This window comes from Adiantum capillus-veneris, chromosome 17, assembly GCF_014529385.1.
Source record: "Adiantum capillus-veneris isolate H3 chromosome 17, ASM1452938v2, whole genome shotgun sequence".
In the NCBI taxonomy this organism is placed as follows: Eukaryota; Viridiplantae; Streptophyta; class Polypodiopsida; order Polypodiales; family Pteridaceae; genus Adiantum; species Adiantum capillus-veneris.
In genome coordinates, this window is record NC_140947.1 from 151,295,172 (window position 1) to 151,314,562 (window position 19,391).

General features: G+C 41.5%; 1 protein-coding gene across 11 annotated transcripts in view; it reads left to right on the forward strand.

Annotated features, from left to right (window-relative positions):
• REV3 (recovery protein 3) overlaps positions 1-11,253 on the forward strand; it is a 220,325-nt gene extending 209,072 nt beyond the window's left edge. For 7 of the 11 annotated variants that reach the window (XM_086487617.1, XM_086487620.1, XM_086487621.1 and 4 more), the window contains 3 exons: positions 9,320-9,623; positions 9,836-10,513; positions 10,583-11,253. In XM_086487617.1, coding sequence (XP_086343743.1) covers positions 9,320-9,623; positions 9,836-10,513; positions 10,583-10,741 — 1,141 coding nt within the window. In that variant the 3' untranslated portion in view covers positions 10,742-11,253. Of the gene's footprint in view, positions 1-9,319; positions 9,624-9,835; positions 10,514-10,582 lie in introns of those variants that run through there. The other 4 variants (XR_015184974.1, XR_015184973.1, XM_086487616.1 and 1 more) reach the window with 4 other exon arrangements.
• Positions 11,254-19,391: the final 8,138 nt, after the last annotated feature.

A 19,391-nucleotide genomic window follows, 5' to 3' on the forward strand; every position in this document is an offset into this window, starting at 1 on the left:
TTGGGCCCAAAAATTGGTGCCCCTTTTAGTATTTATTTTTATATTAATGCTTGAGTAAAGTTACAACTCCCGCAGGCCCTCTTTGCTCAGATGCTCATTAGCACACCCAAAATTTGGCGCCCCTTTTGGTATTTGTTTTTATATTAATGCTTGAGTAAAGTTACAACTCCTGCAGGCCCTCTTTGCTCAGGTGCTCGCCAGCACACCGTGAGTGAAAGAGGGGCCTTGGGTTCTTATTTAAGGGCCCTTGGCCTCAAAATCAAAAGCAAGTACATGAAAAGCTGCAAATCCAAAAGCACTGGGCCAAAAGCAAATAGCGAAATTTATGGAAATCCATACAACCTGCCACATGGCATGTCAGCGCAAAGTGCAAGGATCCGTGTTGTTGCCAGTCAGCCTACCAGTGCAATTCCGGGTGGTTCGTACAGTTCTGCCACGTCATCAATTTGTGACACCGTAGATCCACATCCTTGTTTCAGAGTTCATCATCAAGAAATGTTAGAATGGATGCGGATGATTTTGGAGGCACAGCCTAGGGGTTTCGAAGCCCCTTGGCTTTTGTTAGCTGCTATAGGAGGTTCTTACATTGGATACTTTATAGCCCGAGATCAACAGAACTTTGGACAGATTTGTGTAGACTTGATCACTATCCAGATAGCTACACTTCACTACTTGGTTGAAGTATCTTTATCCCTAGATGTTTCTTGTAGTTTGTCATGGGATTTTTTCCCCATGATCTCATTGTACATCCGTCAAAGGTTTCTTGTATATGGACCGATGGTCGATTTTTATGTAATGCAAAGGGTCAAGCCCCCAAAAAAAATCTTTTTTATTTTATTTTTAAAGAGAGAGAGAGAGAGAGAGAGAGAGAGAGAGAGAGAGAGAGAGGGAGAAATGAAATGATATATTAACGTCTTCAAAAGGCCAAAATGACCTATGAGACCAAGCCGTTACAACATAGTGAATTTGATACCATGTCCGGGATCAAAAAGAACCGAAACAAAATACAGTGTGTAGTACAATGAAAGAAGGGGGGGAAGACATGGTGGAGATCCATCCTCATCTGCACTCTGGACGTCGAGAGAGTATGGCTCGAATCCTCTGCTGTAATCTCCGTCGATGTTGTGTAGCTTCTCTCCTCAATCGCGGGCGTCTAGATCTCCCTAGCTCCAATGCGCGGCCTATGAGAATGGCAGTAGCAGTAGTATGAGTGCAGGCAGAGCTCTGCAATGGTGTCTGCTCCTTTGGCTGCTGAAACCGGCCCGTGGGGCGGTAGGCGTCCCGAAATTCTTTACTTTATACACACACAGAGAGAATGTGCAAAGGAAATCTGTGACGGGAATTAACACTTGAATACACACACGGTCCGGAAGCTAGAATGCCCCGAGCAAACACCAACAACCTGTAGGCCCCAAAATTGGCACCCCTTTCGGTATTTCTTTATACTTTGAGAGGGTAAATTACAAAGTAGAGTCCGGGAATCCTTTACCTGTATCCCGCTAGATACTACCTGATTTGGCCAAATTTCGGCAGCATAACAGTCCCAAACCTGCTGGATCTCCCTTGCACTGGCGTAAACCCTCTGATTCCTGCCCAAAAACAGTAAATTCAGCACGCTGTATTTACTGGTTTTTGCCCTGTTTTCAGCCCCAAACAATCCCCTAATTGTCCTCTGCCATTGAGGCACGATTCCCAATGGTTCTGGCATCCGTATGGCTGAAAAACAGTCAATTTACAGCGCATACACAGCGCTGAAAACGCACCTGTACGGTGAGGTTATGACCCTCACCGGTGCTTGCTTTGGAGTAGCAGTTAGCTACCCCTGTTCCTGCTCAAGGAGGCTCTTGCCTCAGCACAAAAGCATGAACCCACACAACTGTACATCAGTAAAATGAAGAGCCCTCTTGTAGGGCATCACATAACTGCACGTAGGGGAGAGAGAGAGCAATGTGTAGTGTGCAGGTCATCACTTCTAGCACCACACTGTACATAGATAGGAAAGCAAGCACTCCATAGCTCTTAACCTGTGGACAGGTTCTCAATGAAGCATCCCCCCCGCATAAATCGAGCGCCCCCTCTGCCGCCCTTGACCTGTAATGCATCTGTGAACAAATAGATGCAAAAAGGGGAAGATTTCCATGGCTGTCAAAACCTGCGTATCGCTGAAAACGCAACAAAACAGCCCTGTAAACACGCATCTGATGCCTAAGAATGCTGAAAATGAGCTCCGTGGACCTAAGTAAAGTCATGGGAAGCTCAAAAATGGAGAGAAATGGCTAAAAATCATAGTTATCAACCTCCAAAATTGCTCCAAAGAGTCAGTTACGAGTTCTCTTCTCCCAAACTTAGTAAATTGACCAAAAAGGGCCACTTGGCACTCATACATGCAATTTCCCCGCATTGGGCTTCCCGCTTAAAAATCTCTCGACTGGTGCATCAGTTGACTTTGCGGCAGAGTAATAAAATGTTCCCCTTATCATTCTGAAGCTAATGATGCGAACACATTTCACGGCCCAAAATAGCAGTTCCCTAATTTCTAGGAGATGATTCCGTTGGGCTCCCATTGGTCTTCTGACCGTCTATCCTCTTTGGGACCGCATCCAAAAGTGCAATGTGGCCCAACTGTCGGATACTTTCTGCTGGTAGTCCCGCCTTGACTTTATGCCTTTATTGAGTTTACTTCCTAGTATCCACCAACTGCTAAGTGCGACGGGGATACCTACATGATCTTGAACTGAGCCTAGACATCCTTTTACTTTATGAGTTCCAGTGCCGACCAACTTCCGTTTGCGATGAAACTACCGGTCACATTGGCCATACAATGTCCGACCATTTGCAACTTCAAAAAGAGGGTCTCAAAAATAAAACAAAAATCATTGGAAAGAAATCAACAACTAAGGTTAGCGGCTGCCACGTCCTTGTGACATACCCCCCTCTTGAAATTGCAAACGTCCTCGATTGCATACCATAAATACATGCCATAGATGATCTTGTGTGGTAAGCACCCTTTTATCATCGCATGTATCCGCAAGAAAGACTGCCAAAACATAAATGACTTAATGAAACCTTCATACTTTTGTCAAACTATACACTGCTGTTGCACTGAATCCATGAGTACATTTGATGTGCTAGCTCTATCATTACCCTCCTTTGCAGACATTGGATTGGGGCATATGTAGGCTGTAACCCAAAGGCCTCAAGGTAAAGCTGCAATACATTTGGTGACTCTGACAGTTCATGCTCTTCCATCCACTTTCCATCCATAGGTGGATAGTTCTTGAACTTCACCACATATCATCTTGCAATCTGTCCCTTAACTTTTTACCTGTGCAAGAGGCTCTTGCCTCTGCAAACGAGCATAATTCCACAACCTGTGACGTATCACCCACGACCTAGTAAGCTCAAATTTAAAGATGATTTACCGATGTGTCAAAGAATCCAAGCAATCGCCTCAGAGAATCGGCAAGCAGCGTGTCACCTGGTAGACCCACATCACTCCCGTAGGAGATCTAGTGGCCAATCTACCACCGTGAGACCTCTCCCTATCTCATCTTGGTTCATACTTGCAAACCCTAAAAACGCATCAGAAAATCGGTCCTAATTCGACCACTTTTTAGCAGGGCGCACATGCGGAATTTCCTCTGTCCTGTGAAGAGGAACCCTCTTCCATAATGCCCTTCCCTTTGTCGGCCATAGTGTAATCCTGCGTTCTTGTACTCTGTGTCTTTACCCAAAACAACCGAGGCTCACTCTTTGAGGAAAAAGTGATTGATGTCTCGGCAACGGAACCATGAAACCGGCCCGTGGGACGGTAGGCTTTGGCTTTCAGCCGAAATTTTTTACTTTATACACACACAGAGAGAACGTGCAACGGAAACCTGCGACGGGAATTAACACTTGAATACGCACACGGCTCAAAAGCTAGAATGCCCCGAGCAGACGCCGACAACCTGTAGGCCCCAAAATTGGCGCCCCTTTCAGTATTTCTTTATACTTTGAGAGAGTAAATTACAAAGTAGAGTCCTGGGAATCCTTTACCTATATCCCGCTAGATACTACCTGATTTGGCCAAATTTCGGCAGCATAACAACCCCAAAACTTACGCGAAATCAATTCCCTTGCTGGATCTCACTTGCACTGGCGTAAACCCTTTGATTCCTGCCCAAAAACAGTAAATTCAGCACGCTGTATGGTTTTTGCCCTGCTTTCAACCCCAAACAGTCCCCTAACTGTCCTCTGCCAGTGGGGCACGATTCCCAATGGTTCTGGCATCCGTATGGCTGAAAAACAGTCAATTTACAGCGCATACACAGCGTTGAAAACGCACCTGTACGGTGAGGTTATGACCCTCACCGGTGCCTGCTTTGGAGTAGCTACCCCTGTTCCTGCTCAAGGAGACTCTTGCCTCAGCACAAAAGCATGAACCCACACAACTGTACATCAATCAAATGAAGAGCCCTCTTGTAGGGCATCACATAACTGCACGTAGGGGAGAGAGAGAGCAGTGTGTAGTGTGCAGGTCATCACTCCTAGCACCACACTGTACATAGATAGGAAAGCAAGCACTCCATAGCTCTTAACCTGTGACAGGTTCTCAATGAAGCATCCCCCCAGCATAAATCGAGCGTCCCCTTTGCTGCCCTTGACCTGTAATGCATCTATGAACAAATAGATGCAAAAAGGGGAAGATTTCCATGGCTGTCAAAACCTGCGTATCGTTGAAAACGCAGCAAAACAGCCCTGTAAACACGCATCTGATGCCTTCGAATGCTGAAAATGAGCTCCGTGGACCAGGTAAAGTCATGGGAAGCTCAAAAATGGAGAGAAATGGCTGAAAATCATAGTTATCAACCTCCAAAACTGCTCCAAAGAGTCAGTTACGAGTTCTCTTCTCCCAGACTTGGTAAATTGACTAAAAAGTGCCACTTGGCACTCATACATGCAATTTCTCCGCATTGGGCTTCCCGCTTAAAAATCTATCGACTGGTGCATCAGTTGACTTTGCAGCAGAGTAATAAAATGTTCCCCTTATCATTCTGAAGCTAATGACGCGAACACATTTCACGGCCCAAAATAGCAGTTCCCTAATTTCTAGGAGATGATTCCGTTGGGCTCCCATTGGTCTTCTGACCGTCTATCCTCTTTGGGACCGCATCCAAAAGTGCAATGTGGCCCAACTGTCGGATACTTTCTGCTGGTAGTCCTGCCTTGACTTTATGCCTTTATTGAGTTCACTTCCTAGTATCCACCAACTTGCTAAGTGCGACGGGGGTACCTACATGATCTTGAACTGAGCCTAGACATCCTTTTACTTTATGAGTTCCAGTGCCGACCAACTTCCGTCTGCGAGTGAAACTTCCGGTCACATTGGCCATACAATGTCCGACCATTTGCAACTTCAAAAAGAGGGTCTCAAAAATAAAACAAAAATCGTTGGAAAGAAACCAACAGCTAAGGTTAGCGGCTGCCACGTCCTCGTGACAGCTGCTCCTTTGGGGTCCAATATCTAGTGTAAAGAAATCTGTAATCCGTCTCTGGGACCATCTCTCTCCAGCTCTCCTCAGTAAAGTGTCTCTGTGCCTGTGTAACTCAAGTAGATACAGTCCAAGACATCTCTGATCCTCATAGCTCATGACCCTAGATAGAGGCCCAAAACCCTCTCTGAATAGACAATGAAAACGGCCTCGTATCTCATAGTACACTGTGCAATGATATATGTAATGTAACTCTGGCTCTGGCTCTGGCTCTAGAAGACATAAGCGGCATATCCTGCTATCTGCCGGTATCCCTCTGAATCTGCCAGTCTCAATCTCGAGCTGATGTGAGGATGTGCGTATCTGGCCAATGGCACAACGCAAGCCATGAGAAAGATGTGTGTCCATATAGCTAGGTCGAATCACAAACCGTCCCCTGTGAGATGCTTTCTATAGAAAGCCCTCTTGGTGCCCCTACCGGAGTAGAGAGAGAGAGAGAGAGAGATCTTAAACTGATGCCATGTTTTTGAGCATTGCAATGGGTTTGGCAAAATAAGAGCATTCCACCATTCTAGAGCATTGCCTTTAATAAATTCGGCAACTCAGGCAAGCTTGGATTCTTGAGTGTAGTATGCATTGTTGAAGACAACATCAGAAGGCTGGAGAAACTGTAAGGCTTATAATTGATCTTTATAGAAAATGTGTCAAATTTGATTGTAGAGTCACTGATTCAATTGGTTATACGAACGGTTATCATGGTTGGATTAAAACAGGGAAAATAGACCGGATGCATGGGATAGGGTCGTGCCATGGGACTGAAAGGGGTTCAGGTGGTGGTAGTTAAGAAGGAATCTTGATGTAGGAGGTATCTGCAAAGATAGAATTTCATTGGCCATCGTACGGAAAACACCTCCCACTAATGGGGAGTGAGCAGCAGCATCAAGTTGAGGCAGGTGGGGAAAGAAATTTTTTCAGGTCTGGCATTATGTAATATGGCATCTTAGTAGTCAATGGTTCGGCGAGAATGAATGGAACAGATGGCATGGGCACAATAGGTGGAACAGAAGTCGGGGTAGAATTCAAGGATTGAGAAAAATTGTGGTGTTAAATTTTAAGCTTTCCTTGACAAGAACCCTTACAGAGAAAGCTAGGAGGAAGGAAGGGAAGAAAAGAAGACGACGAGCTAGGAGAACAGAGGCTCCAAAGCTTATGTATAGAAGAAGAGAAAATGTTTCTCCTCTCTCCTCGGATACTACTTCTTCACCAGCTTTTCACGATCCGCCAGTTGATCCTCAAGGCAGTGATTTGGATATCAGCAGCAGTTCCGAAGGCATAAATTCAGCTTATGAGCGGCATTTTCCTTCTTTGGTAGAAAGTGCTAAGAAGTCTGCTGAGTCTTTGAAGACGCCTAGGAGGTCTTCAAGACTTAACCCCCATATCTAGCCTTGATTTGAGGCAATCTTGTATCTTAAATTGCCCTAGGTTTTTATTTTTTGGTGATACCATTTATGGTGTTCTCTCTGTATTATTCTGATGTAATTCTACCTTGGGGTCTGTGCCCTTGAGGTGATTTTAAGAGAAAGATTCTCTTTTGGAAAAAAAAAAAAGGATTGAGAAAAATTTACTCGTCGCGGTAAAGTGCACCCAAGATATCACAAAGACTTTGAAAATCCTTGCCTTCAACATCGGGTGCATATTGTTCAGAAGTGATAGCAGTGTTCAACTAAATAATCTTTGATTAAATTGAATTGTTGCGGGAGCCTTGAAAGTAGGAAACTTTGAGTAGTTCTATTGGTTTCCTTTGTCAAAGTCGGATTAGGTTTAGCCTCCATTGTAGGTGATCTGATTGTTTCTTTCGTGAGAACTTGAGAAAAGCTGAGCTCTGTTACTATTGTAATCACCTGTTGGACAAATGACAACTCGTGTACAAGCTGCACGTGAGAAGACTGGAAAAAAAAGGAATAAATCTCTCTTGAAAACTTGAAGACGAGACAGAAGAGGCGGAGTTCCTCTTTGAAGAGTGTTCACTGCATTAGAGTCCCTTTGTGGGTGGTGCGAAGGCTGAGTCCTTATTTGTGTAACTACTGTGTAATGTTCGAAGAGGGCAAGGCAAACGTGAGAAAGAAGGGAAAGGAGGAGGCAAGTGTCACGAAGAGAGTGTCACCAGGAGGTGTATTTTTCTTGTTGCCTTCTTCAAATATGTATTACATATTTTTATTTATTTTATTTTTGCTTGTTTTCCCTAAAACCCTTGAAAAGGTGCAAGTGGACATTGCATGGCGAGTGTAAAAGGACTGCAGCCAAACGGGTTTCTCACATCGGGAATTTAGGTCAATCAGTGAGTGACTAATCGGGTGAGTTAGCATTGAATTCTTACAGCATGTGTGCGCGCCTAAATGGAATCTGGCCACGTGGCAAGTCACTAATAACTTTATAAGTTGGGAGGGTTAGGAAAGTGAACCAAAAGGGGCAAAGTGGACACTTGTCAATAGGAGAGCAATCTATTGGACAACTCACACCCCAAGAAGCACAGGCCAAGCTTGGGGGGGTACCCAAATTGAGAGAGGGGGCTGATTTGGACTTTTTGTGAGTGGATTTTTAGGTTCACAGCTTTAATGGCAAGATTGCCTTCTCCCTTGTCTCATGTAGTACGATGATTCTTCTCTCATGCATCTCTTTCCGTCTTACACATATAATAATGCCCTAGTAGTTGGGCTCCTTAGATGACTATGTACAGAGTCTTCTGGGTTTTATACGCGTTTGCCAAGGCAAGAGCCTTATGAACCGGGCTAATCCCCCACAGATATGCACAATTCCATCATGACAGATTGGAAAACATGAGAGTTTTCCCGTATGAAAACTCCTCCAAATCTAAGGGGAAATGTCCCATTGCATGTGGGAGCTCCGCTCAAAATGATCCAAAACAGAGAATTTCAGCTTGCTATGTTTATTTGTAGGTTTAGGGCTTCGCACCTAAACTGCAAGATAACTCCTAGAAAGCTTAGGAAGCCTTGGGGTGATTATGCAAGAGTTTGGGCACCTGTCAGCGGCCAAAACAGGAAATTATACTTACAGCTCACCGGAAAGCTTCTAAAATGCAAGCGACTCCGTCCTAGACTTGTACTCTTGACCTACAAAGATTTTGGTGTTGTTATGTTGCCGAAATTGGGTCGAAAACCTGCAATTTCAGCCCTTAACAGGTTTGGACAGCTTGGTCTAAGCGCTCGAACCGTTTGTTCACAATCGAATGAAGAAATACCGAAATGGGCGCCAATCTTTGGGGCCTATAGGGTGTTGGTCTTTGTGTGTGCAGTGACAATCTAGTTGTTGGACGCCTCTTTGTTCTCTTTCTTCTCAATCCTCTATGAATTAACAAGTAATTGGATTAATGCTGCCCTCTACTGTGTAGTGGCCGGTTCCAGAGAGCGTGAGTGTGTTTGTGAGGTCAAGAAGGGGAGAGGGCCTTAAGTGTGTGTTTGTGAGTCCAATGGATGAGTGCAAGTGCGAAGTTTAGGGATGGCTTCTCTTTTGGGGATGTGGTGGTTCATAAGAATTTTGCAATTCTTGATTCCAAAGAAGTTGATCGCTCTCAAACCTTGTGAAAATCGTATCGCTTTGGGTGATGAAGTTGAAAAACAATTCCGACTATCCCTTCTCCATTATGCACTTTCACATTTTCAGAATTTAGCTTTTCCAAACTTTAGATTGTTTGTAGAAGACCTTTCTTGCAGCAATGTCTGCTATTTCATTTGTGGTAACTATGTTATATGCATTTGCCCTTATAATTACAGCAGTTTTTGAAGAAGATGTTCACAAAACAAATAACGGCTCATGTTGTCATGCAGTATGTTTGTTTTGTTAAAAGGTTGCACAAGGCTTGAGGCCTTCAAAATTGGTGAGGAAATTGCTGAAGCCATCACAAAGCTAAACCCACATCCTGTCACCTTGAAAATGGAGAAGGTTTACCATCCTTGTGTGCTTTTGAGCAAAAAGAGATATGTTGGTTATAGCTACGAGAATGTTAGCCAAGTAACACCTAAATTTGATGCAAAAGGGATTGAGACAGTAAGGCGAGATAGTTGTGGTGCCGTTTCCAAGACGTTGGAGAAGTCATTGAGAATCCTTTTTGAAACGCATGACATCTCACAGGTGAGTCCGGAAATAGCAATTCAATGTACCTTTTTGTGAAAGCAATCCATGCAGTAACAGCATCCTTGTCCTTTTTGTTACATGCATGTCTGTTGTGTACTAGTGTTTTCATTGTAATAGCAGCATCCTTGTCCTTCTTGTTAAGTTCATGTCTGTTGTATACTAGCGTTTGCATGGAAGGCAATTGTGTTAATGAGGAGTAATTTAAGCAGGTGAAGGCTTACCTGCAGAGGCAATGGCAAAAAATTATGAGTGGTCGAATCTCCTTCCGAGATTTCATATTTGCGAAGGAAGTTCGCTTGGGAACTTACAGTGCGAGAGCCTCAGTCTTGCCTCCTGCAGCCATAGTAGCAACAAAGGCAATGGTGATTGATCCTCGCGCAGAGCCACATTATGGAGAGAGGATTCCCTATGTCGTCGTTCATGGAGAGCCTTGTGCTCGTCTTGTTGATATGGTGGTTGATCCTCATGAGCTTGTAAACACAAGTTCTTTTCGTTTACATGATGTATACTACATCACCAAACAGATTATTCCAGCTTTACAGCGCGTCTTTGGACTCATTGGGGTTGATTTGAGTGCTTGGTATAATGAAATGCCTCGTGTTTTCAGACCTCCTTCCACAAAGAGATCAGTTTCCATCTTTCCCCCATCAAGGCATTTGAGGCATTCAAATGATGGATTAGAGGGAGATGGTGGGCAGACTAAGTTCTTGAATAGTAAACGCACTATAGACCTTTATTATCTGTCACAACATTGTATAGTGTGTGGAGATCTGATTCCAGCGTCCTCTTATGTCTGTGAGAATTGCTTCGCGTCCAGGGGATTAGTTGGCACAAGTCTTTGTGGAAGATTGTCATGTCTGCAGAAACAATTCAAGCATCTTCTAGCAGTAAGTATTCATTCTTGATCTAGAGCTCTCTGTTATATGTGGGGAGTAATGCTAATTCGAGTCTTACAGATATGCAGGCACTGTGGTGGTGGGAATGAAGAAGACATGGAGGAAGGGCTTGGATGCATATCTCTTGCCTGTTCTGTTTTTTATGAACGAACCAAAGTTCAGAAAGAGTGCAGAGCAGCTGCCACCGCTGCAAACCAGTGTGGTTTTACGATGTTGTGATGTGGAACACAGTTCGTCTCTACCATGACACGAAAAAGTTCGTATCTTCGCAAGAAAAGCAACCACTGACAGCAATAGTGTCATTTCAAGGCTGTGGTCTTTTCATCCACAAGGACTTTGGGGTCATTATTTGGTTCATTAAAGATTCTATGAGTAGTAGTAGGTTACGATTAGTTTACCCAATAATGTCGTTGTAGTCCATCTCTTTCTTTGCCTGTTCTCTACGCTTTAAGCTGTGTTTGGTCCCTCATAATGAAGTTGTGTGTGTGTGTGTATCATCTCCTCACTAGCCATACGAGCTTGGAAAATCTTCTCAAATGCTCTGCATTATCACCTAGCTGTTACCTCGCTCCTGTGTTTGTTAAAGAGGTGAGCAGAGCCTTTTGCGCTCACTTGTTCTTGCGCCCACTCATTGTGTTTTGAGTGTCTTTGCTCTTTGGAGTGTAAGTCCCTATTGTGTGGGTGTCGAAGATGGGTGAATCTTTGAAAGAATGTGGTGATTTGTGTCTTTACACCCTCGCTTAGTACCAACTTGGCCTATAAAGAGATCTTTTTGTGTTGTTGAATCTCCGGTATCCACCTCCCTAGCACTTGTTGGTTGGCTGGCTCTACAACCTTCCGAAGCGAGCATTGCTCTTTGAACATACATGGTAGGGTATCTCTTTGATGGCAATGTAGCTGCTCCTCTCAACGGTTCCTTCTCTGCAATAGCATAGGAGGATTTGGGTGGTGAGAAGTAACATGGACTTTAGAAACTCAAAACAATGATGTTTTTACTCAGATAAGGAATGCCAAGTGATTCTCACATTGAGATGTACGCCTTACTAAAAGAGGATTTGCTTACCAGTTTAAAAGCAGAGGTGAATGCAATGGAATCTATGGCCGGAAAAAAAAAAAAAAAGAATTTGAATGTTGTTGCTACTTATAATTCATGGAATCAAAAATAGAAAAGCGTATCAAGGAAAAAGATGCTTTGATTGGACAAGCCAGATGCAAGCTCATCAGTTTAGTGAGTCAAAATTTACAAGAGGAAATAGAAGAGTTGAAGTCACATGTAGAGAATGGATTGAAGGTGTAGGCCAAATAACGTGAAGAAAACACCAAATGAGTAGAATTGGTGAAAAAGCTAAAATCCCCTCCCTTCTTCTCTAACAATACATTGGAGAAGCTTATGAAAATGCAAGTTATGAATGTATTGAAAGGAGAAAAAGAGATTGAATGATGATACATAGGCTTATGGTATAAAAATGGAGGCAAAAGAAAAGCTGCCCATAGATACATCAAAAGAGAGCTTATAGTGAAGTTTTCTAACTTGGAGAAAAAAAAGGGTTTTCTCTCACGTCAACACGCCTTGCAGGGCAAAAATATATATCTGGAGAAAGACTTCACTCATGCTCATGCTCATGCTCATGCCACATGTTTTGGAGTAGAGAGTTCAAAGGAGATTCCATGTCTTAGCAACAAACCTAAAAAGTACAATTTGATAGCAAATCAAGACATATGTGACATACCCATGTAATGTTTCGATTATTTTCTAATATGAGCAGATAGTAGCTTGTCCACCCAACGTATGTAATTTTGGTTATTTTAGATGTAATTATGAGCTTTTTGTCATTGAGTTAGGGTTGTAAGCTTTCAATTTTTAATTCTCATTTTTGCCGATAATCTTGTACTAAATGTTGAGTTGCTTATAGCCAAGGACAAATCCTAAACTTTGACCCAAATATAAAGGTCCCTTTTGTGATTGATTCAGAGAGGGTAATTAATGAGAAAACTAGGTTGGGCGTATGAAGCTAGGTGAAGGTTCTTCAAGTTGATGTTAATCTCTTGCACCATTTCATAAGTTTGTTGACAAGAACTTACAAGAAGTTTAATAGTATCGCTTTTACATGCGCTCGTTGTTTTGGAAGATTTGAGACCATAGAATGGGTCGTCTTATTCCTCTTAGCCCTTCCTACAAGTTTTGCTACATTTGGATTTCGTTTGGCCATTGAAATGATAGAGAATGACGTGTGGTCTATGATTAGCCTTTAGTGATTTTAAATCACTTAACGGATTGTAGATAATATAGATAATTGTTTTCTAGGGGTTTTGACACATGTTTGTTGCTTTCATTTTCTAGCGGGGTTTACTATGTCCCTCATATTGACAATGAATGTGAGGTTTTTGCTAATTCTACAATAAAATTAGGGCAGTTAGAAAACCATTTTAACATTCGATGTCGTTGTTGGAGACATAGCTGCTTTAGCTCGCTACACAAATTTTTTTATCTTAAAAGACTTCATTTGGTTCACCCTAAAGTCCTTTTTGCACATAAACAATCATTGGTTTGATTGTTTGTTTTTTTATGTTTGGGCATTTCGAGATACTGAGTATCGACCAAAGAACTATACATTAGAATTTGGATTAGTGAAGTAGTCTCTTCGACTCTTGATTGAAAAAGGGATATTCATTGAGTCTAAAGTGCCTAAAAGGAATCTATTTGATATTTTTTTATCATCTACCTGTTAAAGTTAGGGTTAGGGTGGCATAATTAGAGTAGCATTCACAATGAGAGATTAAAGATGGCAATTAGACAATTCAAAAAGTATGAAATCAATAGAAATAATTTAATTATGAAATGAATTAGCGACATTACTAGTTTGTGTACAAAATGTGGCAACTTATATAAGAGTAGCAAAGGTTGTGCAAGTGGTAGTACAATGGTTTAGATGCACCTCTTAAGGGCCAAAAGGCATCTCCCTAATGGAAAAAAGTCAATCTTCCAATGTAGACTCCAAAGGATACTCTTTTGGCTAGATGCTAACTAAATTGGAGATGGTACACACCAACATGTTGTGGCATGGGCCAAATGCCACGTACCCAACACTCTCCACGCTTTCAATTAGAAGTAGGTAAGTAGGCATTCTTTAGAGGTGTGGACCATCCTTAAAATCTTTTAGAATCTTTAGGAGAATCGAAAGTGTGTTTTAGAAAATTAATTAAAGAAATTGCTTTGAAGTGTGTTGTGTTTATTTTCTTAGAAATTGAAGAATTCACTTTGGATGTTTTGTGTTTATTTTCTTAGAAACAAACCAAAGCTACAAAATCACTGCATAGAGGCAACCTGCTCGGATACCAATACTAATCTAAGGTTCATAAATTGCAGTTAACCACTAATTTTTAAGATTGCGCTAGTTTGTTTTGACTATCAAGTGCTTATCAATTCGTAGCCGTCTTGAGGCTCCAATATGCTCCTAATAATTATTGTTTTCAACAATGCTCTAAGTATGATAATGAACACAAATTAGCCTTATTGAAGTTTTGTTTTTACACTGTGTAGAACCTATTTTTTAGCAAGAAATCTTCATGATAAAGATATGAAATCTACAGGACTAGGACTAGGACACCCAAGATCAAACAAATATTTTGAGAGTCGGGCATCCACTGAAGAGAGTGTACCAAGGAGATAAATTGTCAACAATACTTTGAGTGAAACAGCCAACCAACTCCAGACCTTAGATTACTATTAGGTATTAGAGTTTCCTTCACTTCTACATGCAAAATAAACATGGGAATAAAATCTACATAGATCTATTATAAGAGTATATGGTCAAAATTGACGACTATGAAATTGAGTTTCAAAATCAATTGCTGACTCGAATCTCTAATTCGAAGAAGAATGGTGGCAATAAGGCTAAGGATCCAAGAGCGTCACACCATGCTGATGCTTTGTTCCAGGATTTGGAACTTTTGACATTAAATACAACCTTAGGGCGAGCAAGAATGAACTCAAGAAAGGTTAAACTTGCAGATTTTAAAAAATGAGTTAAGAAATAGTTACCATATATGTGCATGAACACACTTAGGACCATCGGGGCACTTTTTTCCCTCACTAGGAGGTTTTTTTCCCCGTGCATTGTATATACGTCCATCACTCTAGGGCTAACTTATCTTTTTATTTGCAAAATTGGAAAATTTCTCTCTGTTTTGTGCCTTGAGCTTCTCCATAATCTCCAAGTTGTGTGTGAATCCCTACAACCCGAATTCCAACTATTGGTATCCGAGCAGGTTGCCTCCTCTCGGGCATAGTCACAAGCATTGCCAACATCCCTTGCTCACTTTTGCCAAATTGGATGAGCTTTGGTGAGCATCAATAGGTTGAGGAGCACTTGGGAGAAACACTTGTAGTACTTGGTGTGCTCAAAATTTTAATTTGCGATCATTTCGGCCTCCGTTTCCACTACAAGTTGTAATGTGCAAGCAATTTCATCCTTTTGAGCAGACTTTTTTGTCAGTGGAATTTTTTGCACAACGGGTCCTTACAGTCCTCTTTGGGTTTTGCTACATAGCATGGATCGTCCTACTTTGTCTTTCCTCTTTTGGAGCAATTTTCACATCAGGTGCAGACACTCACCATGTCTGACAACAAAACACATGTTTTGAAATTTTTGCTATAGAGGACAAATTGGATAAGGATAACTACCCAATGTGGGCTTTGCATGATGACCCATGTTCTTGTGTCAAAGGGAATTTGGGATGTTGTGCAGGGCATGGATATATATCCACCTTCTATGAATACATGCTCTATTGAGGATGTTGCAACAGGTTCTGGCCGGTCTTTTGCTGCTAGAGTTGTATTGCCTACAGTTGAGCAATCTCGTTGGGATGTTAACCTAGTCCCCCATTATTGTTTTTAATGGCATGTGATCTTGTTTCTACAGAAAATTTACCCTCTAGTAAGCATCACATTGTTTAATGTACTCCTTGGAATTTAAAAAAATAGAGTCGGCCACCAAATTCTAGCCATCATAATTGATCTAGAAATGATGTTGACTAAAAAATGTTCTCTTGCTAGTCCTACATGTGCTTGTTCTAAGATAGGAATATATTTGTTTTAGCCGACACGGAAGCAAAAATTTTGGTCCTTAACTAGTCTATATAGTTGGCCTTCAATAAGAGTATAATCTCCTAAGCCTTTATTGCAATTGTCCATTATTTACCATTTACTCCAAGTTTCAAGAAACATTTGTGTTGAGAGGTATTCCACCAAGTATTGCCCCCATTGTGGTACAATTGAAATCTTGAATAGCATAGTAGATGGTATTGATTCCACCTCACAACATTGTTCACATCTCTCAAAATATTTATGGGCATCTATTTTGATCGATGGCTAATCGACCCCAAACCATTTGAGCCTTTTAACATTTTGACCTTAGCAAAGTGTCAATTTGTTATGGTCTCTTGAGCTTGTCTCAAATAGAATTACTAGTCATGTGGTTCAATGCATTTCTTCATAATCCCATCAAGATTTTTCCAATACAATGTTCCCACAAGTAATTGATGCATTGCCAATTGTTCAACTATCTTAGATTTTAAGGGAATAGGAATTTCAATGCCAAATTGTGCTATGGTCATCAAAGTCACAATTGTTTCAAACCATTTTGGTACCATTTCCATAGACAATAGATAAGCATCTGGTAGATCATCATCCACCCCTCTAGCTACTTCTCCTAATGATGGAACCCTAGAAAGATAATCAGCCCTAATGTAAACTTCTTTACCAGATTGGTAAAGTCAAATTCCAATAGTATTATAAACTATCTCACAATCTTGCCCATGTTACCTGGTTTATTCACTAAATAGTGTAGGGTGTGATGGTCTACAAAGAATATAAACTTGTTTTCCAATAGAGAATGTCAAAATTTATTCACATCATATATCATTCTTAACCCTTCCCTTTAAATGATGGAGTATTTTTTCTCTATAGTGTTCAACTATCTACTAGCATAGTAGATTGGAAAAAACATTGTGCCCTCATTAGGTTGAGTCAAAACACAACCTATAGCAAAGTTTGATGCGTCAACATGCAAATGGAAAATCTTGTTCCAACCAGGTACCTTTAGGATTGGTGTAATTACCAAAGCATCTTTTAGCTTTTAAAAAGACTCTTCACCTTCGTCGGTTCAACTAAAGTTAATAATCAAAGCATAGAGAGGCTTTGGTACTATGGCATACATGTAGATAAATATTTTATAATATACACAATGTCCTATGAATACCTGCACTTCTTGAATCATGGTAGGTCTTGCCAACTCAATGATGGCCTTGATCTTTTTAGGATCTATTGATATTTCATTTTTGGACATTATATGCCCTAAAACTTTACCTTGTTGTATCATAAATACATACTTCTTGTGATTCAAACAAATCCTACATAAGCGACAATTTTTCAAGGACCTTCAAATGGTCAAAATGATCTTCCCACAAAGAAGAATGAACACATAGGTCATCCATACAAATTTCTAAAATGATTCTTAGGTATTCTTTAAAGGTATGACTCATTAATTTTTGTAAAATGGTTGAAGCATTAGTCAATCCAAATGGCACGGCTCTATTAGCAAAAATGCTCCATTTAGTGGCAAACTCTATTTTGTGTTGATTCCTAGGGTGTATAGCTAGTTTTCTATATCTTGAGAATCCATTCAAATGGCTATATACGTCCTTTCTTGCTACCCTTTCCAGAACATGTTTTGTGTCATCTTTTTGTGTACTACCACAATAGGTGTGTAATGAAATTGGCTTATCAACTTGAGAGTAGCGGAAATTTAATGAGACTACTTTTGAGAAATTACTTTGTGAGCATAGCAGGTGAACATAATTGAAACTAACAACATAGGCATAGCAATTAGTTAACTTGACATGAACAATACTTTTGCAAGAGAGAGAATTTAGAGAATGTGACAACAGTTGAGGACCGGATTTATGTGGATACGGTCCCCCCTCCAATAGGCATTTGTATTATGATTTCTCCCATTAAGAGAGACTTGTTACAATACAATCTTTGTATTCCTTGTGCCTGAGGTGATGCAATGAAGATGGAAAGCTTCATGCATCACAGGCATAACATAAACTTTGAAGAAAGCTTTACTATCCCAAGCCTCAGTCCCAAGACCTCAAACACCTTCGAAAGTGGAGAGAGCTAGCAGGGAATGAGGGTAGGGAAGAGGAAGAAGAAACTTTTTATAGGAGAAAGAATTAGTTCCTCACTTATCATAACTCTTCTTGCTAGCATCCATAATAGCATACTAATGAATATGGAGAAGATGGAAAGCTCAAGCATTGAAGCATGGCTCTTGGTTGGATTTGCACTCCATAGCCAAGAGTGTTGGTGTAGGCTCTCAACTTCTCAAGGAGCTTGGAGAAGGAGATGGAGCTCTTGCACTTTGCATAACACACAATGAGAGTGTGTGAGTGTGTGTGGGTAAGTATACCCCTTAAGCAACCCCCTAGCTTGCTTGGGTCGACCCCCCCTTGTAGCTCACGCTTAAAGCTCATTGGACCCCTCAAGGCCTAGCCAATCACAAGCAGGAAGCATTAGAAGCAACAAGGGTAGCCTTGGAACAAGTGTCCCCCTTTCCCCTTTGAGAGAGAGGACTTAATAAATGCAAAAGCAATTAGATAATTCAAGTAATTTATCATTGGACCCCTTTTAAGCATGGCCAATAGGGTTCAAGCACCTCATGAAGGTAGCATGGGTAGGTTGTTGACATGTGTCCTTGCTACCTCTTAAGGCTTGGGGTTACCTTGTGTGTGTGTGTGTGTGTGTGTGTGTGTGTGTGTGTGTGTGTGTGTGTGTGTGTGTGTGTGTGTGTGTGTGTGTGTGTGTGTGTGTGTGTGTGTGTGTGTGTTCTCTCACTAGCCCCTACAATATGGGCTCGCCCCCTCTTATGTAGGGCTCCTTTTGACTTTAGGTGCTCAAGCACCTTACTCATCAAGCATGACAAAGCACTTCTAGCTTGGGGGTGTTCCCACAAGCTTCTCAAGCAAGCATAACAAAGCACCTCAAGCACCTTAGTCATCTAGCAAGACAAGCACCTCAAGCACCTTAATCATCCAGCAGGACAAGCACCTCAAGCACCTTAATCAAGCACGACAAGTACCTCAAGCATGACAAGCACCTCAAGCAGGACAAAACATTGTAAGTATTGACAAGGTTCATACTATCCTTAAGATGTATTCCTTGGATCCATCTAGCATCTTCAAAAGGATAATTTTTTAACTTAATAAGATACCGTAGGATAATCTTATCATGTTGTAGTACCTTGTCTTCATGCCGAAGGATAGCTTCGGGTTGTAGCACCTCTTCTTGGTCTTCAACTTCGGGAGGGTCTTCAATAATTGGTTCACGTGATGGCTCTCCTTTGTAGGGCTTAAGTAGGCTCACATGAAAAGCTTTGTGTACGGGCCGATGGTTGGGCAACTTGAGTTGGTAAGCCGTCTCATTGATGGGCTTCAAGATTTGGAAAGGACCATAGTATCTTTTTGCTAGCTTAGCATAATACTTTTGATGGCCCGTAGGATTTTTGCACGTCGTTTGCTTTAATCGAGCCTTAGGAAACTTGAGTAAGACCCAATCATTTTCTTTGAACGTTAAGGCCCTTTTGTGCTTGTCAGCAGCAGCTTTTTGCCTTTGTTGAGAGATGGATATGGATATGGATATACTCTTCCATGGTGAATTTGGGATAGGCAATGGCTGGAGTAATCCAGGTTGCTTTCCTCTATCATATTTGGTTTTTTGGCATACTACACATTTTGAAACATACTCTTGTATGTCCACTTTTATGGTAGGCCAATAGAAATACGTCTCTACTCCTCGAAGAGTAGGTTG